The sequence below is a fragment of the Scomber japonicus genome, chromosome 14, assembly GCF_027409825.1.
Source record: "Scomber japonicus isolate fScoJap1 chromosome 14, fScoJap1.pri, whole genome shotgun sequence".
In the NCBI taxonomy this organism is placed as follows: Eukaryota; Metazoa; Chordata; class Actinopteri; order Scombriformes; family Scombridae; genus Scomber; species Scomber japonicus.
Window position 1 is genome coordinate 14,207,028 of NC_070591.1, and position 22,535 is coordinate 14,229,562.

At 39.5% G+C, this 22,535-nt stretch overlaps 3 protein-coding genes across 3 annotated transcripts; 1 reads left to right on the plus strand and 2 right to left on the minus strand.

Annotated features, from left to right (window-relative positions):
• Positions 1 to 6,102: 6,102 nt before the first annotated feature.
• Positions 6,103 to 9,021, minus strand: mzt1 (mitotic spindle organizing protein 1). The gene is made up of 3 exons (XM_053332874.1): positions 8,754 to 9,021; positions 8,428 to 8,573; positions 6,103 to 6,614 (listed from the first exon to the last, which is right to left on the minus strand). Exons 1-3 carry the CDS (start codon positions 8,803 to 8,805, stop codon positions 6,591 to 6,593), a joined length of 222 nt encoding a protein of 73 aa, XP_053188849.1. The 5' UTR covers positions 8,806 to 9,021; the 3' UTR covers positions 6,103 to 6,590.
• A 453-nt stretch (positions 9,022 to 9,474) lies between these two features.
• On the plus strand, positions 9,475 to 13,579 carry bora (bora aurora kinase A activator). Its single transcript, XM_053332873.1, has 11 exons — positions 9,475 to 9,624; positions 9,767 to 9,873; positions 10,636 to 10,681; positions 10,771 to 10,849; positions 10,980 to 11,024; positions 11,137 to 11,193; positions 11,296 to 11,576; positions 12,096 to 12,258; positions 12,406 to 12,983; positions 13,216 to 13,356; positions 13,494 to 13,579. The coding sequence occupies exons 1-11, from the start codon at positions 9,475 to 9,477 to the stop codon at positions 13,512 to 13,514; spliced, it is 1,668 nt and encodes a 555-aa protein (XP_053188848.1). The 3' UTR covers positions 13,515 to 13,579.
• A 1,299-nt stretch (positions 13,580 to 14,878) lies between these two features.
• On the minus strand, positions 14,879 to 21,704 carry dis3 (DIS3 exosome endoribonuclease and 3'-5' exoribonuclease). The gene is made up of 21 exons (XM_053332868.1): positions 21,471 to 21,704; positions 20,853 to 21,010; positions 20,436 to 20,626; positions 20,212 to 20,285; positions 19,896 to 20,063; positions 19,584 to 19,748; positions 19,293 to 19,406; positions 18,925 to 19,062; positions 18,639 to 18,785; positions 18,381 to 18,497; positions 18,175 to 18,276; positions 17,724 to 17,788; positions 17,527 to 17,611; positions 17,213 to 17,340; positions 16,928 to 17,014; positions 16,634 to 16,790; positions 16,202 to 16,416; positions 15,850 to 16,018; positions 15,553 to 15,711; positions 15,308 to 15,430; positions 14,879 to 15,115 (listed from the first exon to the last, which is right to left on the minus strand). The coding sequence occupies exons 1-21, from the start codon at positions 21,687 to 21,689 to the stop codon at positions 15,047 to 15,049; spliced, it is 2,850 nt and encodes a 949-aa protein (XP_053188843.1). The 5' UTR covers positions 21,690 to 21,704; the 3' UTR covers positions 14,879 to 15,046.
• Positions 21,705 to 22,535: the final 831 nt, after the last annotated feature.

The following is a 22,535-nucleotide window of genomic DNA, read 5'->3' on the forward strand; positions in this document are numbered from 1 at the left end:
TCACCAAAAAAATAAATCAGGTGCCTTCTTATAGGATGTTATATATTTTTTTTTCAAATCATTTATGTTACTCATAATTCCAGCTGGTTGCCATTGTTTTGTTATTATTTTTTATTTAATAAATTTTAATTTATTATCTTAAATTAATCAGTCAATCAATCAATAAAAATCTGAATTGAACAGCTCCAGAAATACTCTAACCAGAGAGACGTGAATGTACAAAAGCTCATAAGGGGCCCAATAACCTTGTCTTGACAAATTGATCCCTTTACCTGTTCTTGTACTGCTTCATCCAGCCCCCCGCCCCCCCTCCACACACACACACACACACACACACACACACACACTCACACTCATACACACTCCCATCATTTACATATGGAGCTCGCAGTCCTTTCAAAGTGGCTTTCACGGAACATTGTGCTGATAATGATCTTGGTCGTGAGGGAGAGAGAGAGAGACACAGATCTCCAGAGACCATCTCACCATAAGACAAGGGGGAAGAGGATAAAACTCCGACTGTACTCCAACTCAAAGGACTTTAACACTCTTTTCCTCCCAACACCCCCACCTCACCCCTCTCTCCAATAAGCCCTCTTGTGTTTTTTAATTGGCAGAAATTAATCTTTAGGATGTAGATGGTAGATTTACATTCATTAAAAGTCAAGAGAGGAAGCCAGGCTTGATGCTAATCAAATCTGCTTAATTATGCTTAACATGAGTATCTCCAGGGGAAGAGAGAGAGGCAGAGAGAGAGAGAGATAGCTAACTCGAACTTTTTACTTTTTGCCTTTGATAACTCCTGCTGAGTATGGCCTTTTCCTTGCCAAAAAGAAATGTCACGACTCTCTTTCTCCATCTGTAGAAAATACACCGATAAAGCCATCAGTGTTAAGCAGAACTGATTCATGAAGTAAATTCTTACCTTTAAGTGTTTAATAAGGAGGGAAATGTTCAGTTTAACCTCCCAGGCCAGCGCTTTGCAACTTTTTAGGCTTGTGGCACCATCAGATCTGATAGATTTACTGATATACTATGTACCCTGTTAATATGTTAATAACATATACAAGGACCTAATGAGTAATATGGAAGTCTAAAGAAATTATTCCTGATTGTAACCTTTGATGCCAGCTTTTGTTAATTTTGAAATTTTAGTTCATGCATGCAGTCTGGTATGCAGCTACATGTTAAAGAGAGTCCTGTTACCAGTAGGTTGCAGGATGCCCTGGTGGGAAATGACTTTGTCTCACAACAGGAAGGTCAGAAGGTTTAATTCATACAGCAGCTATTGTACTTAAAATCCACCGAAATGAAACAATGAACTGACACCTAATGCAAAATCTCTCACATCTCTCCACTTAGTGATGTATAAAAACAACAATATATCACACATGCAGAGGCAAAGAAAGAAACATTTTCTTACTTAAACTGTGTGATATTAAGTGCTTTAAGTCCCTCTGTAAGGATTTTCTCAGAGCTTGAGAGCCTATCTATCTTGAGTGGGTAGGAAGGTTCTCCCTCCACTGAATATTACTGAGTTAATTAATTTTTTATATCTGCTTTGATTCGTTTAATTGCTCCAGTACATTGTGATTCTTAAGTTTTAACCTCCAACATTTGCCTCAATTCATGTTATTACAGTAAATCTACACCAGTTCTGTTTCAATCTCAACTCGACTGATTAAATGAAAGATTCTCTGGGAGTTAGATCCCAAGTGGGGCCAATATGCTTGCCAGGTTTTCAGTCTGTTTTCAGACTTTCATCATATCAGTCTTACTGCCTAAGACAAAGACAACTCTCTTAAACACACAAAATCTACCTGCAGTTTCCCAGTTTTAACAGTTCATATTTTTTCTTGCCGTGAGAGAAAGATAATGATCATGTCGTGTTGCTGTTACAAAGCCAAGCACTGGTCCTTTCCACATGTCTGTCTTGGCCACTGAGCAGAAACATGAGGGAAATGTGTAGGTGGTTAGATCAGCCGGTGAAGTGTAAATACCACTCAATCTGTTCTTATTAGAGGAGTAAAAACATACGAATCACTTCGCCTCTATTAAAAAGGCCCCAGGGTACTGTGTGTACGTGTGTGTGCAGCTGGTCGTGTATGTGATTGTGTGAGAGAGATGGAGGGGGTGACAGAATGATGTTTTGGCATTTGTGTCTGCAGAGGATCTGAAATGCCACCACCATCAACGCTCCTTAATTCTCAGATACACACTCTTAATCTGAACAGACAATCCATTCCGACAGCCACTGTTATGATTCAAATCAAGTTGGAGTGACGTGTGTGTGTGAGTGTGTGTGTGTGTGTGTGTGTGTGTGTGTGTGTGTGTGTGTGTGTGTGTGCGTGTGTGTGTGCTCCTGTGAGTGAGAGAGTATGTCATTGTGTTTTGGTATGTGATTAGGTGTTTCGGTGTGTGTGTCTGCTCATCTGTGTGTGTATGACCAAGATATCACCCATCCATTCCACATTCCCCTATGATAATGTGGATTGATTATGGATATGATAATGAGAGGCCGGCGCGGCGTCGCGACCTTCACAAGGTCTAATTGAAACAAGCGTTGGTCCTCCGAAGCACTTATCAAGTCACACAGCACATCATTAATCACGGAGAATACAAGCTGTCATTGTAACACACATGCACACACACACACGCGCACGCACACACGCTCACACACACATTCTGTTTTTCAGTTTTTCTAACATAACACACACACACACATTCTCCTATCCCCCTTTTTTCTCTCACTCTCTCTTACACACACACACACGCGCACACACACACAAACACATACACACACAAACACACAATGCAAGCTGTCATTACAATATGCCTGGTATTGTCTTCTTTAAAAGACAGTGGACAGCTAGTCCACCCTCCATCGCTATTTTCTACAAGAAAAGTTGAGAAAGAAACAAGCTATTGGAGTTGAACCTAAAAAAAGAGAGAGAGCAAAAAACAAACAAGACAGGGAATGTTAAAACAATTCAACAAATAAGAACAGCTGTTCACTTCATCCAAACTCGCCTGAAATTGAATTAGCTCAAGTTGTTTTACTACCTGCTTTTATTAGAAGACAATTTAACAACCAAATGTGATTCCAATGTCTGATTAAGGCAGCATATGGTGCCTACCTGTTAAACACAACGTGTTCAATACCAGCGAAATGCCTCAGTGAGCCAATAAACTAATAAGCCCAATATCATATTAGTCATTACATAGTCCAACACACAAAATTCCAATCTGATAAAAAGGTGGTTTCATTATCATCATAGGGAAAACACAAGGGAGTATGCACGCGCTGTGTCAATGCCATCGCCAACTTTGTTAATTGTTATTCAATTAACTGCTTTTGTTAATGAAACCAATTAATACTTTAAAACAAGCAGGCAGATATATGATTATTATGCATCTATGCAGAAGACAGCTAATTACAACTGTAAATCAATCAATTCTACATTAATCAGCTTGGAAAATGTCCAAAAACAACAAAGTCACTAAAAGACTTTGGAAGTTTTTTTTAAGGGTTTTTTTTTTTTTTTTTTTTTTTTACATATTTTGATTGCCATGCCATTATCCTGTCTAATGATTGTTAACGATCCTTTAAAGAGTTTATGATCCAATTTCCTTGCTACGAATTTAATTGGGACCTAAATAGTAATACTAAATTAGACGGTGTAAAAGTGTGGCTTGTATTTAATCAAGGGTGGTATATTGGAGTAAGCTCAAACAAGGTCACAGAGCTGCTCTTGGGGCAAATACAGTGTGGAGCTCCACATTGTTAAAGGATGAGGGCCACACAGGTTTAATCAGTTACAGAAATATTAATATATTGTTTAAGTGCCAGAATATTGTATATGATCTCTAAAGATAAACTCTATTCAGAATGTGCTGCTGTTTACTGATATGTTATTCATTGTGTCCTTCAGTACGGGTGCCCAGAATTAACTTTAAAATAACTTCTTACATGACATTAAAGCAAGTTGCTGCTAGACTTGCTTCATTCACCAGCCAGAAAACGGTAAAATGGTAATCTATTGAATGGCTGGTCAAATTTGAATAAAAAAGTTATATTCTCTAAATACAATCTGCCACAAAAAAACTATCAAACTGGAAGAACTAATCAGGTATGAAGGACACTTTACTAAAAAACTGTAGCCCTTGAATAATCATGTAATGAGCAAGAAAAAGTTGAATGTTTCATCTTCAATCTCATCTTAATCATGCAACAAACAAAGCCCTTCCTTTGTATGTAGAAAACATCAAATTAACCTGTTTCTGTGCTCCGTAATTGTGCAGGAGTTCTTTGACTTGTGATTAAACTCTGCTTCACATAAGGCTCAGCAAACACTGCAGTTGTTTTTCATGAGACAATGTGTCCGTAATTTAGGTTTGAACATCAACAGCTCATCTTCCCCCTATAAATAAGACACTTCTAATCAGTCTAATTATTTCTGTAATATCCATTTCACACACCGGACTGCAGCACACAGGTCTTTCACTTTTAAATGAGAATGACCTCATTTATCAGAAAAATAATCCTCGGCCTGGATAATTATCAGACGTACAAACATAAACACCTTTAGAAGTTTTGATGTGAGGACCTGCTTGCCTCTTAAGTTTATACAGTCATGTGACCTGACCAGTGCCCTAGTTGAACACCTCTTAGATGTTTATGCATATATGGACGCTAATCTCTCAGTCAGGACTATGGGATTTGGGAATATTTTGTTTAACAGAGATCAAAGTAGCCAGCTAGGATCAGGAGAAACCCTTCAAACACATCAAAAAGAGAGCAATGCATCCTGAATCCCACGCCCACAGTAGCCAATCAACCCATGCATAACTCTTTTCCTTTGTAAAAGAAACAGATTCTCAATGTGGGTCTCTCTCCATCCACATCTCAACTCACCCCCCACGGAGGCCAGTGGGGTTGTTTGGGCTTATGGGCTATCAACAAGAGCCACTGCACCGTATCTGTATGCCTCTCATAGTTGGTGAACATGATGCTGGTATTGAGGAACAGAGAGATACTGTGTTAAGAGATCAAAGGAGCAGAACAGAGATTTAGACCCACAGCCTGTCAGTCAAGATGGCGAGACAAAGCAGAAGAAGACAGAAATGCTTACACCAACACCCTCCCCACTCGCTCACTGGTTTTCTCTGTGGTGTGCCTGTGAGGGGTGAGGCATTACTGTCAGATGGCTTAGGGGGCTACTCATTTGTAGAAAGAGCAGCACGAACACCTAAACTCGCACACATGGAGGCACCCCACCACACACATACACATACACACACACACACACACACACACACAATGAAGAGCTACTGATACAAGCACTTGCGGATGAGAGGTCGCTTCAAGCCTTTATATTGGCCTGTGGAGGAATGTTTTGTAGTCTCAGCACTTTTCCTCGTCTATAAGATGAATAGAGCTATTTTACAGACAGTGGAAAAACAAAACAATGCTCCGTGTGGTTAGATTCGTGATGTAGGGGCTTCATTCCTAGTTGATCTAAGACAGAGGTTTTTTGTCAAGTATGCAATATATATAAAATACTTTTTCTGTGGATAGAGCACTGATATAAAGAGGCCAAAACTCCAGTTCAACAGGACATCCTGCGGTAAAGAATGACCCTTGTTCATGTCTTCACTTTTGTACAGTGTATTGGCTGTGGATGTGATCACCCCTGCACGGCCTGTTTTTGTATTGTATTGTGTGATGTTTCATCAGTGTCTTTGTCCCTTTCACCTAGCGTGACAGGAAAGAAAATTTCCTCTGCAAAATCTTGTGTCTTAATCTATCTGATCTTCTAAAATTGGATCAAGACAACACACAAAAAATGTTGTTTCCTGTGATAAATAAAGGGAAGGGAGGGGAAATATGACGTAAATAAAAAAAAGTACCTGATAAATTATTTAATTGCTCTTAAAAATCTATATAAAGAAAACTTGTGTGTTAGGTTCTAACTGTGCAAGTTTCCTAACATCAAATAAATACCTATACCTTAGGTAGGAATAAGAATGACATAACACCACCTGGTGGCTGTCGACTGTAACATTTTTATTTAGACATTATTAATCATTTATGGACACATGGACAATGGAAATGCAAATAAAGAATAAGTTGAAAAATGTATTATGCTTGCAAAAAATTAAAAACTAATTCTATATTTCTGAATTTAACATCATAAAAAAGACCTGTTAATGAAAAGTGCAATACAAGTTGACTAAAATATGAGAAGTACACTCTTAAATTAAGGCAGGATGTCAATGCTAATTCCACTCTGACAAACGGCAGCTGGAAATACTCTTATCAAACTTAAATTAGAGGCAGAATGGCTAAGCGTGCCCTCCTGTTAAAGAGTGTTTCAGAGGAGGATTGAGGTCGACATCTGTATACAAAAACTCTGTCAAACATCAGCCGAAGCACAGAACAGGAGCACGTTAGTCACACAGGAGACTGAGGGACAGATCGTCAACACACGACGGATCTGACTGGCTAAAGATCCCACGGTACAGATCCAGGAATGAGGTGTGACCCCCATTTTTAAAAAGTCCCAAACTGAGGTGATTAGTTTTCATCTTCAGTTTGTGCAGTTTTCAGGAGCCTGAAAAAGATATAAATATACAGCAGTGATTAATCATCTTATCATTATACAGCATTGAGTCCTATGATTGAATTACACTTGCTTTCTTTGAGTTTCATGTTTGAGGGGGACACAAAGGCTACACCAAAATGAATAGTAAGAATTAACTTGCATGCATTTAAAAAAAAAGTTCTACCAGCTGTCCTCAATTGTACTCAAAATGAATTAATGATTCAGTCACTCTGACGTGGTACACTTGGTATCAGTAAAACATCTAATTTGTGTGTAGCTTATATCATGATACAATATGTTTTCTGAAAAGTATTTGTGGATAAAATAACCAGATGGGATCATATATTTCTGGATAATCCTTTAATTACCTTACAAATGAAGATACTTAAACACATTTGTTCAAAAACCACAAAAATCTAACATTGCTGTCCAACAGTTCTGTGAATTGATTTCCAATATTGTCTTCAATGACCTAATACACCCAGAGATACTCCAGGCACATGAGAATAAACAGCAATTCAGACATATGTTTTCATTGTTTAATGGTAGATACTGTAATCTCCTCAAGTCTATACTATGTTGTTGTAAACATTCACATTTAAGAACCTTTGCAGACCACATTACATTTTACAAGATATCAAAGTCCTGATAACAAAAACAAGTAGTCAGCTGTGGGCATCTGAACTTAATTTCTGACACTACAGTCAGGATCTCCCAGTATCAACTTCCTGCTAAATCAAATTAATTATGGAGTCTGAATTAATAAATGAATCTTTAATCAAATTAAGTTACTTCAGAAAATGACTGCCTCTGATTTGTCGGTGTCAACATCAGTCGAATGGAAATAACTTTAAATGCAGCTCCATGTTTTAGATTCTACACAAACGTTGGTGCTTTGGAAATTTGTGCCTTTCCCTGATAAAATTGATCAATTGATTCCTTGAGTGCAAAAACTTGTAGTAAGTTTTATCTGCTGGCTGTTAACAGTTAAGTTGGGCTTTCACAGACCATGTGTGTCTAAACAAACTCAAATTGCTGATGCAGGAAGGAGAGCTGATCTGTGTTCACAGTGTCCTCTGAAAACAACACTGATCACAGTAATGGTACCACCATTATTGTAAAAAAAAAAAAAAAAAAGGGCATACCAGTGTTGTGCCTAAATCTGTTACCCCATCGATATGTGTTTCCTCTTACCTTAACCTGCACCCAATCTTATCCATAACCCCAATCAGTCATCTTCTGAGGTGCTTAACCTGCACCCAACAAGTTATCTCTACTATGCCTAACCCTAACCAGGAGGAGGGGAACATACTTTGACAACACCCCGGTATTAACATTGTCAGATATTTTACTGCAGTATAATGTAAACACGGTTTACTGGCTCTACACTGCAGTAGTTTATAGATGGTGGTGTAGGAAGTTGTATTAACGTCACTTCAACATCTGGACTAATGCTGAAGTATTTATCCGATCAATTTATAACCAAATCAACAGACAATTAAACTGATGACAATTTTTGTCATTTCTAAACTCTAATTTGTCAAGAAAAATATATAAGACTAGATGGTTACAGCCTCTCAAAATTTCACTCTCGCAAATAAATGAAAATTGAGGATTTCTGGTTTTTACAGTATCGATTAGGCACTGACAAATTTTAAGACACAATTTTGAGGTCTGGACATTTCTTTCTTAACATAGTTTAACTGAAGTTCTCAGCAGGTTGTGAACATGCATAAATAAGGGTGAAATTTACCCACCTCTAAAACGGATTCTCTACAACACTGTAATAAAAAAAGAAAAGAAATAAAGCTTGCTTCTGTACCTTTAGTGACTCGGAGGCTTTCCGCAGCTCTTTGATAACTGCAGACAGGGCTTCTGGGTTGATGCCCTGCTCACACAGTCTCACACATATTGACAGAGACTCCATGTCCAAACCAGTGTTCAGCAGTCTGGAGATCTCTAGCAGCACTATAGAAACAAGAAAGAGAAAGTTAGATATTCATTTTCCACTAATCTGACAGCTAGACAAAACCTGACCTGCTGTACGTTTATTTACACTGTATTATTAAACCATTACAAACAAGAAAAACCGAAGTGTTTGCGTTAGACAGGAGGAATTTGAAATGCATGTTTTTAATACATAATTACCGTCCATCGTCTCCCGCACTGCGTTTAGGTTTGCGCTTGATGCACTTGCCATGGTGCAGAATTGAAATAGCTTAGTTAGTTAGCAAGTAGCAAAAAACCAAGGAGACCAAAAAAAAGGCAAAAGCAAAAGACCGGATACTAAACTAATAAATTATTGCAACACTTCGGTAGGAGTTTAAAGGCGTATTATTCATTATAGGCCTAATTAATAGACAGTGTTAGCAGCTAGCCCCTTAGCTTAGCCTGAATCACTATGACAATAATCATAACCGAGCCGTCACAAGAGGAAGTGACGACACGGCTTCCTGCAGCGCTCCTATTGGCTGCCGGGCCTCGGGGGCAAAATTGAAATAAACGTCTGAAGACTCCGACTCCAGTGACTGTTTGCTGCTCACCTTTCACTTAATACTGTATGTTCAGAGAGTTCAGAGAGTACGGGCTCGGTTTACACTTGTAAGTATCTTATTTTCCAACACCTCGTTTTTTAGTGTGTTAAATAAGAAGGAGAAGAAGAAGTCTGTAACGTAGCAATGAAACCAAATTATTTGTCGTTAAGTTGGTTGCCTCCTTCGACTAGTTAACACATGATGAAGTTAACATACCCAAACTATTCACTTACGACGGAAAAAACACTTATTGCACTCCTTATGTATCTATATTACGCCTTGCTGTTCTGTAATTCCCATTTTCTGACTGTGATATGTGTTGTGATGCAGATAAAATGGGGGACCATATTGAGCTGCAGATCACTCCAGAGACTCCAGGCAGGCCCTCCATACGAAACCCATTTGAAAGTCCTAATGATTACCGCCATCTCCGTGAACCACTGGTGCCAAGCCCGTCTGTCTTTAAGTCCAAGCCTTGTAAAGCTGTAAGTTAAGTTTGAACACACTTTACCATCTTTTAGACATGCACAGTCACACATATCCAATTAGGAAATGACTGTAAAATGCATTATTCCAAAAGGTTTTATCTGTCTTTTAGTCACTTCCTCATCTTTCTCTCCCTCCCAGACTCCTCCCAAGTTTAACTGGTCTATTGATGAAATGGCCAGTCTTCTTCCAGTACACATAGACCAAGAGGATATCCAGCGACAGTCCTTTTACCTCAGCCAGACAAGGTAATGTACTGTAATGTAGTGATGACACAGTAGTTGTTTTTGGTAGACACATAAAAATGACCCTGACTTTCCTTGTGAAGTTCTGGTGATTTAAAGGACAGGTTCACATTTTTTCAAGTCTGCTTTTAAACAAAAATCCAGTGTTCAAATAAACATTGAAATAGGGGTTTCTTGTCATACTCATTCCTCCTGTTCATACTGACCATTAGAAGAACCCTTAAAATGCATTTACAATGGCAAGTGATGTGAGCCAAAATCCACAAGCCTCCTTCTGTGCAAAAATGTATTTAAAAGTCCCTCTTTTTGTTACTTTACTTCCACTGCTGCTCAACAGGGAAACACTGTCAGACCAAATAAAATGAGAGAATTTAAAGCTAAAAATAAGTAAACATGGCAGATATCCACTTAATATGACTAACTCAGGCTGCTTAAGCCTCATTTAAACCTTTACAAAATTATTGTGTGGATACACTGGATTTTTGCCCTCATCGCTTTCAATGAAAGCACATTCTAAGGTGGGGGAATGATTAGGGCACAGGAGGAATGACTAGGGCAAAAAACACCTCTTTTAACATTCATATGGGCATCAGACAGTTGTCAAGACCAATTTCAAAAACTGAAACTATCCTTTAATCAGCTAATGTTTAAAATATATCTCATTATGCACTTTTCTATCTCATTTTGCTCAAAATATTGGAAAAAGTATACAAGTACAAGTGATAGAATTTGAGTTACAAGTTTCTTTTTCTACCAAACATCTAGGACGGATTCTGACATTGAGGAAAAGCGCCAGAGTGCAATTGAACAGGTATGCAGCGATATAGGAAGAGAGGATTTGACATATTGATTTTACTTAATGTTATTCTCAATTTTGTCATTTGTATCTCTCCCAAAAAGTTTTTCACCAAAGGAACCATTGTGCCCTCCCCCTGGGCGGCCCCAGACATCCGCAAGGCCTCTCAGATCTATAAAAAAAGTAAGTGTGTTTATATTACTTTTAACTTCAGATTTTTTTTCTTCCCTCTGCTTGACTTTGATTTTCTTGCTGGATTCTGGTTTTGTGAATTCCACTTTCATGTTGCTGTATTGTGTCCTTGCACCTTCAGGTTCTATGTCTGCAATGATTGCTGAGGAGCCAGAAAAACACTCAGGTTGGTGTGTCATTTGAGGAGCTTTAACATTACTTTCTCCTAACAGTGCGTCATCTCTTCTTTTTCTTTAACTATCTACTAACTTGTTTTATTGACCTTGTTTGTTTTGCAGTTGCTTGTCAGACGACTCTTTCGTTACCCTTGGCTTTTGATTTGGAGAAACTTCTTGGTAAGTCTCTAAAAGATGCCAGCACAAAAAAAGAGAGTCGATCATGATTGAGTATTTTACCATCAATTCACCATATCCTATCTGTTTCTTCCCTGCCTTTAGGGGAATATTACCGCTATGAAGAAGCATGTGATGCAGTTCAGGAGAGCCTCAGCTCATCATCCTTGAGGCGAAAACTCTTCCTTGATGGCCAGGGCAGTTACAGCGGCTCTGACAGCTCCAGCCCACCGAGCCCAGAAAGAGATCATCCCAGGCATGAGAGGTCTCTGCTAAGCCAAGGAGAGGGACCTGTAGGAGGGGCTGCAGGTTCTGAGGGAGAAGCTGTATCGTCCATCTTTTCTTCTCCTTTGCCCTGTGGTGTGTCTGCTCCGACTCCCTCTACGGTAAGTGGAGATGCAATTAATGCATCCCTACACAATGTTTTGTCATAGTCTTTCTCAATTATAATTATTATTATTGTTATTATATTACTTACATTGGTGTTGATGTATCATGTTTTTACCTTCTATGTTTTGGGAGATTGTGAAATTTGAATCTGATATTTTGTTGTGCTTTTTAAATTTGAATGTGAACAAAAGTTATTATGCAAGTCATAAAAGATTATGTTGTTTTGCATCTACATTCATTAATTTTCATTCTTCCAAAAATATTAAAAAACACCATAAGAGTATTTGCAAATTTCAGTTTTAGTTTTCTACAGAAATTCAAATGTCTGTCACAGTTATGAAGAGAAAACAAAAACCTACTAAATTTTACTTCACAAGATTTATTTATTTTTTATTGTGTGTGCACAATGTGCAGAATAAATTAAATTTTTGTACTTGGATCAAACATTTTGTTTAAAAAATAATGTGAAATGTAACTTTTAAAAATGAATGTGTTTGTCTTGTCTGTACTTGTAGGGTCAGTTCTCGTCCAGTCCCATCCAGCATGGTCGCTTCCGGGACTGCAGCCTCGGCAGCATCACCAGTCCTATGTTCCCTGACAGGTCGTCTCCTGCTGGCCTTGTTTCTCCCACAATTTCTCCTATTGTTGCAAATGTAGCCCGCACACCCATTGGCTCAGGTAGACTTTGGTTTTGTAATTTCACAACTTCACCATTATCAAAATAAAGCTAAATTGAATACAAGCTCTTATGATAAGGGTTTTAAATAAATCTTTCTTCTTTTGTTCACACTCCCATCTTTTTGTTCTTTCCTCTTCTACCCTTAGCTGAGAGGAAGCAGCCGAGTAATCTGACCCCACAAGGTGTTCCCCTGGATGTAGATGTCCCTTCCTGCACTGAGAGTCCGTTTGTTGAGGGTTGTTCTCCCATTCGTAGCTGCTCCCCACAGCAGCTCCATTGCCATAATGAGCTCCAGCACAACACCAAACACAGGCCCAGAGCCAGAGTTCGCTGCTGGACCTCCCCTCCCCTCATCTCCCCGATCCTCAACCCTAGGCTCCAGGACTATCAGGAGGCTGAGGACCAACTCCCCTCCTCCTCCTCCTGCTCATCTAGTCTCCCGTCTATGGAGCTGGATCCATCTTCACCTTTGGCCCGGGACGTTCACCTTGCTGACACTGAAAAAGTTAGCTTGGATCTTATGGAGCCTGTGACGATGGAGGAGGGCAAGGAGACAAGCACAGAGGGGAGTTTGGAGGAAGATGAAGAAGAGGAGGAGATTGGAAGGCCTTTGGGACAGCTAACCAGCTCACGCATGGGCAATGTGTCAGCAACAGAAAGCTCACAGATGTTTCTGTCTCTTCTGGCAGAGGGGAGCAGCATACGCTACGATTCCAGCATGCAGGTTTGTGTAAGGACTAATATCGAAGCATATATTTTATTATTCATATCATATTTTACTTTGTATATTTTTGTATGGATAAATCTGTTACTTTCACATTGCTCTTCGAGGGTTTGTTGAACTGTGGACTAATAAGGCACTCCGCAAGAATTAAAACTGTTATGATTCAGAGTATATTGATGCTTGTGTACTTGGACGTCAGTAACTAACTGCTTTGTTTTTCATGTGTGTTCAGGTGGACAGCGGGTACAACACTACCTCAATGGGCACTGCCAGTCTTATTGATGGCCTCAGCTCAGACTGTTACAACAAAGAGTCCTGCAGTCCAAACCTGGCGGAAGAAGCCTTCCAGCTCAGTAAACACACTAAAGTAAAGGTACAGTATTTAACACTTTATGTGCTAAAAACAGCACTTATTTTAAATAGATCTGACACACATATTGAATATGGTACATGCTTTGATTTACAGTCTTTGTTTTACCAATAAATTAAGCAGAGTTTCTTATTTTCCAGGTGTTTTATCCTCACTACTGAGCCATGTGCTGGATGCTTTGAAAGGGACACCTCCTCCAGTTAGAAGCCTAAGATGATTATTTTGCAATCAAATACAACGTTTACACTATGTTTGAAGAATTTATGTCAAGTTCAATATGGTTAGGGTGAATGGGGTCAACTGTTAAATGAGGTGTAAAAAGAACCGAGTGGTTTCACAAGTGGTTATTACGTCTTCCAAGGGTACAGGTTCAAGTTGCCTGACTGAAGAACTTTCCTTACATCTTACTACCACTGTAAGTCAATGATCCAAAGTCAACAGTCGTTGACTCAGGATCCTGGAGTGATGAGGAGAAAAGTAACCAACTTTGTAATGAACTTGCACAACAATAACCTCATTGATGCTAATGCCATCATTTCAATTTTATTTGGTGCTGACAATTTACCGGATAGATCCTGACTTGCAGATGGCATCAGATTTGTACTGTATTTGTTTTTATAAAACCATTTATAATGTTTTTTTTTTTAATATAATTTTTGTTTTTTGTTGAATGAGATGTTAAAGTTGGAGTTTTTGGATCCTGTTTGGATTGTAAGAATATTTATTTCAAACAAAGACCCACTGAATGATGCCACTTGTGATTTAAAAGCTGATGGAGCCATTTGTACACCGTTTTTCTAACGCATGAGCTGGATCATTGCCACATTAAATTAACATGAATTTTTTATCTGGCTTGAGAACACATTTATTTCTCTTTGTACATTGTTTATTTTTAGTCCTCACCATTTAAGTAAAGGAGTATTATGACTTTGAGAGCTTACAATAATTCAGTATTTATCACACTACGTAATCACATTGACAGTTCTCCACGTGGTGTCTCTAAAATTATTAAAACCAAAATTAGCATGAGATGTTGAATGGCTGAGAAATTTGGAAAATTATAGGATTCTGATCTAGTAAAAGACTAAATGAGATGAACATGAGTTTTACTTTTTACTGTGGGATTGTTGAATGCTAATTTTGAGACTTATTGCTGATGTCCAAACTTACTTTCTCCTTGGCATTTCTTGTCAATGCTGGCTTAAAATAGGTTGAAAGTTCATGTTGACCATGGGAACTCATCCATCTCAAAACGAAAGTCCATTTAGATGAACCAGAACATCTACAGCTCACCATATAGTGATATTTCTACTACTCAGAACTTTCAGTCTATCAACTTTCACATTGATAGACCATGCTCCAATAATTATACATTTTTTCCATTGTTCTTATATCAGGACAACAAAGCTGGAGATCATAATGGGCAGGACAATGAACCAGATTAAGATTCATGTTGAGTCTAAAAAACACAGAGACACAAATAAGTTAAAAAAAACAAAACATTTTATATCATAATAAAATGACAATGTAAGAACAGATGGTACATGTGGAGCAGTGTAGCTTCTCTGTGGTACTTATTAAATTAGACTGCTCACAGCATAACAATGTCAATACATCAAAAACTGGTTCCTAAAGAGCTTTTCATCGAAATGATCAGATGGTGGTTTCAGGTCCTTTACTGCTGCTCTGTGTGTCAGCGGTCCAGTTTGGGTTTCTTGGCTTGTGGCTCAACATCTGGAGGTGGAACACTCACACCAGGAATCTGAAACAGGATAATCAGCTTATACATGATACTGATGTAGATATATGAAATGTTATTTTAAGCAATTTTGACAACTCCTCTTGTTAGGATTAACTGAAAACTGGCATCGCCTCATCAGCTGTAAATTAAGACACAAAACATCTTGACGATTTAGAAAGGTAGTCTTTTGATAATAAGTCAGTCTCTCCTTACCACAGGTTCAATCAGAGCCATGCGGATCTTCTGGTGCTGAATGTTGGAGTCGTCTAGACTGATGGTGACTTTCACCTTGTCAAATATGTGGAAGGTGTGCTGCTCTACTGCCAGAGTGGGACCCTAAACACACATAAAGAAGAGATATTATAAGCACTGTTCATTAATGTCTTATCAGTGTTGAGCTAAAATAAAACAACGAATGATTAAAGTTATATAAAATTAAATGAAGTAGGAGTTTCTACCTCTTCGTCAAAAACAAGGTTTGGTTTCGCTTTGTCTTTGCTGTCGAAGAAGACTGTTCCCTCCAGGCCGAACTTTGGGATGAGTACAATGATTGCGTTCTTCCTCACAAACAGTACGAATCCTTCCTCGTTCAAAATGCCTCGGCTCTTGAAGAACAACTGGAAAGAGATCATGTGTATTAAAAGCATTTTTGGAGGCTATAAATTCTGACTCTCACTTTAGGTCAGTCAAAAGGATATCACGATGGTTGTTGATGTGATTGTATACATCAAACAACCATGACTGCATATGGTTACCTGTGTGTGGAAGGCCACAGAGGCCCTCTGCGCATACTGAGACATTTTGTGTCTGTAGTTGAGGTTGTTGCAGAGGGCTGACTGCTTATGTTTGTCCATCAGATCTGGGTAGGTGCTGTCTGCTCCTATGGCCACAGCCAGCAGGCGATGTACTATAATATCAGCATACCTGTGTAGGAGAGTAGAGGACGAGGTGGAATAGTAAGAGAGTAAGAGAGAGAGAGGATAATATAAACAAGGAGGATACAAAGCTCTGTGGTGTGGTAATCTGTCAATTATGCACATTTGGTTATTATAAAAGGCCCCTTTAAGACTCATTTAGTCAAGTAGTTTCAAGGATGTGTTTTCATACCTCCTAATAGGTGATGTGAAGTGTGTATAAATGGGTGAAGCGAGACCGTAGTGGTGGAAATCGTTGTCCATGCCAGAACAAAAATAGACGGCCTGCATCATGCAACGAGTGGCCAAGATGCGTAGTAGCGTGTTAAAGTATGGGAAGCCGTCCACTTTGGCCACGTCAAGGGAGTCGGCCAGAGCTTTGGCCGAATCTGTGTGGATCTCCACATGCTGTTAAGAGAAAGAAACGAGAATTTATGTTAAAATATATTTGTAATAGAAGTCATGACCATGGTTAGTTGATAGTATAGTAATGTGGATATCTGAAGATTCTGCTTATGAAGGGATACAATGTCTTAGGACAACAGAAATAAATGAGCTAAGGAAACAGGCATTTCAATTGAAAATCAAAGCAAACTTTTCTGCATTATCATCAATCTCCATCCACCTTGGACTTTCCAGCCTTTAGGAGGACGTCGTAGTTGGACGGAGGCGGTGCTGGATGTTTCCTCAGCAGGGCGCACTCTGAGAATTCATCGAAGATCTTCTGAGCCACTGAAATATTTGCCAGCAACATAAACTCTTCTACCATGGAGTTGGTCTCCCTAAAAACCAGGAGATGAGTTTATTAACTTTTTATCTAAAAGACTGCATGAGAAACACTGAAAAAAACATAAAAAAAAGAAAAGCTTTTGTGGAGAAAAAAGGATTTTGCAGATTGCTCCTTTTTGAAGATACCTACATGAGTTCTTTGGTCTGGAGGTCAATGGGGTCGTGGGTTTCACTGTCCATGTGGAAACGGACCTCCAAGGATGACAGTGTCAGTGCCCTGAATGCAACACAAACATGATTCATGTTAGGAACTACGATCAACTAAACCTCATGAGCTGGATTGACTCAAGTGATTGACTTATGCATAGATCAATTAAAAAACAGTATATTTTGGCCATAGGAACAGGAAGAGCCAGACTACTTTCTATAAATCCATTTCCTGCAGCTATTTCTTCTCCTACCTCGCAGCCCTTACCCTTTCTCTATCCTCTGCCTCTTGAGGATTTTGGCCAGTTTGTTGAGGCCCCGCAGACTTTTGGTAATATCATCATTCTTGGAGGTGTCATCAATCCTCATTTGGGCCTCAGCATAAGTCAGAGACGCCTGGACCGAATTAAGAGATCGAGGGGAAGACAAAGGATTAAGTAGAAAACCTCAGCATTAAATGACATAACAACATAAATCATCTTAAGCCTGTCATTTTGTGTAGGTAGTCGTATCAGTTGCAGGACATTTGATACACACACATCTGCATATTTTCTGTGCTTGTGTGTCTGCATGCTGCTTTACCTTGGAGTCAATGACACTTTTTGTGAATCGTGTCTTTAGAATTTCTGCCTCATGGTTCATCTCCCAGATACATGAGAAAGCCAGCCTTATAAAAAACAAAAAACACAGACAAACATTTGAACTACATTTAAATATTTGGGAAAAGAAAGAGCACAGATGACATTGATTATTGCATAAGTGCAAGTGTGTGTCTTCACCTCTCCACGTTGGAGCGTAGGGAACAAAGATTGGAGCTGAGGAGCTCAGGAACCATGTCTATTCTCTGTTGGACACATCAAACATATAACATGATTTATTTCAGTGTCAAAATAGCTTTTTATGAATCAATTAAATTCTAATACATTTCTATTTGGTGGTCATATTAGTGGTCAATACAAAAATTCAATCCAACCCAAATATCTCTTTCTAAAAAGCTGTACTAAAACCACACAGGCAGAGATAATGAGATGAATGGCATGAAGTCAAAAACCTAAAAATAAGGCAAAAGTGTAAGACTTCTACATCTGATTCAGATTCTGTGTTCACCTATACTGCAAAATATAAAATCCCAAAGCTTATAGAGCTAACAGAGACATTGCTTCATGTTTTGCAGTTTTTGCAGCCATGCTCTGTTGTCAGACATGTTGTCATATGACTGTTTGTCCTCACTTTGCCACACAGGTAGACGGTGGTGCCACGATTGGCGGCCTCTTTGTCCATAGCGTTTCCAGGTCTGATGAAGTGACTGACATCAGCGATATGGACGCCCACCTACAGCAAACAAACAACATACTCACAGTATACATACATACATACAAATAACCTAATGTAGTTATTTGATAGTGTCTGTGTAAGTGTGTGTACAATATGTGTACCTCAAGGTTTCCATTGTCCAGCTCTCTACAGTGCAGTGCATCATCTATGTCTGTACATCCTGGAGGATCCACGCTGCACACTGTCAGATGTCTCAGGTCCTGTCTCTTTGCCATATCCTGCACCACACACACACATTAATATCTACACACACCTATATTTACAGTATGTGCTTGAAAAATACAGGCTTACAGCCCCACTAATTAACAAAACTGTAAGTATAAAAAGTGTCCAGTGTACTTGGGAAATGCAGTAATTACCTCTGGTGTTATGGCCCACGGCATCTTGGGAAGAAAACTGAGCACAGCCTGAGAGAAGGCCTGGTGGGGAACATCATGCTCCAGAAGCAGGACTTCCTGCTCTGTGTCCTTTTCCCCAGCGTTGCCCAAACTACGCACAAAGTGACCCTAAAAAACAGAAACACACTGAATGTATTATTACTTGTCATGCTAGAGAGGCGTGGCTTCATACAAACACAGAAAACATGGACAATTCCACTTCCTGTCAAACACATCAAGATGAGCATACTACTCGTAGGATACTCACGTTTGGATACCGGGAGTGTTTGGGCCAGCCATCGATGGCCACCATGATCCTCTGGCCTGCCAGTGACGCTGCCTGACGTGTTTCAATGCGAATGCGTGGAACACGGCGGTCAGCTGGCGTGAAAAGGTGGCGCGTTGACTTCATGAAAAAGAGAAAAAATTACAAAAAAGGAAAAAACAGGAAGACACAGTCAGCACTTGTAGTGAGGCAATGTATCTGAAGACCGTTATCATTTTTATGAGTAGAACAATAATATTTCTTTCCTTTGTGTTTTTAAATTTGGTACAGAAAGTAAAATTCAGTGCGATTTTTAGAATTAGCTTGTCTTTTTATACTTAGACTAGATACACAGAGCAGTCCAGCATTACCTCTTTGATTTGGGAAACATTGAGCATGCCGCAGAACGGCCTCCAGTTCCTTTTGATGATTCCCACTACTTTGCCTGTGGGCTTCCTGGCTGCTTCGGCTGCTGAGACCCTCAACTGCTCACAAACACAGTAATACAGAGAATACTTAAGACAGCTCCAAAGAGCTTGTTGGGGTTGTCATTTAATCACAAAATAGACAAATTGTGGTTACACAGCACAGCTATCTTCACCATAGCCGTCATCTGTAAGCAGACACTAACAGTCCTTCTTTTACATCAAACTCTAACTCACAGCCTTCTCCTCCTCTTCTTCCTCAGCGTTATCATCCTTTGCTTTGCCCTCATCCTGCAGCACCACTGAAGAGGGTGCCACCCACTCATTCTTAGGCAACAGCTGCACGGCAACCACGTCTTGGTGAACCGCTCTGTTGAGGTTCTGCAGACCCTGGATAAGAACCTGGCAGGGAGTGGAAAAGCAGGGACAATGCTTTTAACATATGCACGCACTTTACTATTTTTGAATTTCACAACTGTACAGTAAATTCTGATCCTCGTCCTGATGAAGTTTGGGAGATACATTCTTAAAAAACACACAAGGACACACCTCTGTGCTGTCTTCCTCCTCTCCTTGAACAAAGACTGATGCCTCCAGGTAGTTATCCCTACTGGCCCTGAAGGTGCCCTGGAGGAAGGAGCCACTTTTGATGCCAGTCTGGATCCTGGACAGAGGAAGGTGCTCTGGGAATAACACCTTACTGCTGCTGATCTCATTCTGAGGGAGGGAAGATGGAGATATAAATGGAGAGCGACAAGAGGAGAAGGTGAGAGTGAAGCTGAAAGCATTGAAGAGACAGAAATATTAATTCTACAGCAACACTTTAACTCCATATTTTAAAAAGGAGAAAGGTGTGCATAATTACCTTGTCGTCATTTGACAGCGCAAGGTGATCCACCAGCTCAGGGTTTGCTATCAGGCTCTTGATGTATTCTTCAACTAGATTGGAAATGAAAGAGTTTTTGGATTAATTGGCAGCTACAGCTAATGAAGTTTGAAAGCATAGTTGTATAGTGTAGGCCTTAGGAAGCTTCTTCTGCTGCAACTGTGCCACCCTATATTTTCTTTCTCTGAAGAAAATTCACGTACATTTGTACACCAGCAGGCCTTTCTCCTCTGCCTTCTCCTTGTTCCCTCGGTCATTGGTGAGGAGGACCACCTTGAGCCCGTCAGACTCTGATGGCTTCAGGTGCTGGCTGTACCATTTGGCTGCCACGCGGATGGCGCGGTCGTTACGGTCATTGGCGCTCTCACCCGGTTCACGCTCAATGAATGTCTCTCTGAAAGAGTGAAAATTATGAGGATGAATATATGAGGACAACAAGCATGAAGGAAAAAAAATACATCTTAGTATTCACAAATGTATATCATGAGGAAGGTCTATTATAAAGATCTCTTTTGAGTTCAGACAAACATGTGTCTGGATATTACTTACAACTTTTACATAAAAATAGTGCAATTAATATGTGGTGAGGCAGACCAAAAAATACAGCTGTGTCTTTCTACCTGTGGTGTTCGTTGGTAAAGGTGTAGAAATGTTTCTCTTTCTCATGTATGATGTCCTTCAGGCGTTTATAGACCGGTGCACTGCGGTGACGAACCTCCTGCAGCACAGTCTGAAGGATAATCACGTTTCGAATCACAGGATCCTCCAACACGTCAATCTGCAGGACACAGAATTTGTAAAAATATGAGGGACCAGACCCCTGGCTTGGGAACCACTGAACTAAAGTAGCTAACTGTATATAAAGTAGTTATGCTGCTTACACACTGATGCTTCAGTATTAATAATCTAATGATAAGATATCAGTCAGAGGGACCAAACCACTACTTTTACTGTAATACTTTAACTACATCAAGCAAATAATACCTATGTTCTTCTACTGTAATACTGTCTACTACATTTCGCTGTTAATACTTCCGTAAGTAGTTTTACTTAACCAGGATCGTTCATGCAAGTATTTTACTTGTTTATTTTTGTATTTTTACATTGCTGCACTGAAACTTTAACTTAAGTAAAAGGTCAGGATACTTCTTCCACCACTACAGGAGATACTACATTATATATTATCACAATACTTACTGGGACTGACTAGAAACCTGATTTGGTTGTTTGTTTTTTACCTGATGTAAGACCACATTGGTGTCAGGGAGTAGATAATGTGGATATGAGCACAGGTTGCTCTCCATACACGCGTCTCTTTGCAGCACCGTGGACTCCTGTTTGCATTCACTGCAAACTTCGCTTCCACACCAAATATCATCTCTCAGATAATGTTCACGAACTACTTTCATCACCCCGCCAGACCGGGTCTTCTTCACGAAGGTCTTAGACTTCAACATGATGACGATAACAGCTTTAAAATAAAAGGTTCAACTCTGATGTTTTTATCCCGACATCTGGTGAAGACGAAACAGTGAGCTAGCTCCCCATGTGTAAACTCACTGAGTGGGCCGACTAAAACTTTACCGGAGTTTTTAGATATTCGTGAAGTCTGATTTAAGGGTTTCTTATATACAGTCTATGGATTTAAGGTGTGCAGAAACCATGTTGAAAATCGCAGGAGAATTATATAAAATCAATAAGTAAATGTTACGTTAACTGTAAATTTACATTTATGGGAATGGAATTTGGCCATAATAATAATAATAATGCAATGCCAGAATAACAAAAAATAACAAAAACTACAACTCATAATAAAGTCTCTTTTAAATCTAATTGTAAGATAACTTTTAGCTGGAGATACCTTATGACTGAGTTTAAAGGAAAGTAGGAAGCCAGGCCTTCTTCCACACCATGTCAAAATAATTGTTTGTTGTTGGTGTTTAATTTTGGTAGGCCATCTAATTCTTTCGCAGTGAAAACAAAGCAGAGGAAAGCAAAAAAGAAGGACTGATTGGCTCCATATATATGTAAACATTGTCCCCTGTGTGCAGGAGGAAGAACTGCATGTGTTGTGTGTCAGCGAGTGGACGCTTGTTGTACTTCACGTTTTGACCACAAGGGGCGCTGCGGCGACAAGCACTCAACACCAGCAAGAGTGTCAAGCTAAGCCAATCAGACGCAAAGAAGGGCGGGTCATAACTTCGCCATCAAAGAGAAACAATATAGCGAAACGTTGGCGGTTAGCAGGCGGCTCGGAGCGGGACCCTTGAAAATAAAAACAACCCAGCGTTTGCTCATGTCAT

Coding starts and splice junctions, on each gene's coding strand:
- mzt1 (XM_053332874.1), bottom strand. CDS start 8,805: ATGGCAAGTGCATCAAGCGCAAACCTAAACGCAGTGCGGGAGACGATG. Junction 8,574..8,753: donor AGTGCGGGAGACGATGGACG/GTAATTATGTAT, acceptor TTGTTTCTATAG/TGCTGCTAGAGATCTCCAGA. Junction 6,615..8,427: donor AAGCCTCCGAGTCACTAAAG/GTACAGAAGCAA, acceptor TATCTTTTTCAG/GCTCCTGAAAACTGCACAAA.
- bora (XM_053332873.1), top strand. CDS start 9,475: ATGGGGGACCATATTGAGCTGCAGATCACTCCAGAGACTCCAGGCAGG. Junction 11,025..11,136: donor GGAGCCAGAAAAACACTCAG/GTTGGTGTGTCA, acceptor TTTGTTTTGCAG/TTGCTTGTCAGACGACTCTT. Junction 12,259..12,405: donor CCGCACACCCATTGGCTCAG/GTAGACTTTGGT, acceptor TTCTACCCTTAG/CTGAGAGGAAGCAGCCGAGT.
- dis3 (XM_053332868.1), bottom strand. CDS start 21,689: ATGTTGAAGTCTAAGACCTTCGTGAAGAAGACCCGGTCTGGCGGGGTG. Junction 20,064..20,211: donor CGCTGTCAAATGACGACAAG/GTAATTATGCAC, acceptor TCCCTCCCTCAG/AATGAGATCAGCAGCAGTAA. Junction 16,019..16,201: donor TTCACATCACCTATTAGGAG/GTATGAAAACAC, acceptor TCTCCTACACAG/GTATGCTGATATTATAGTAC.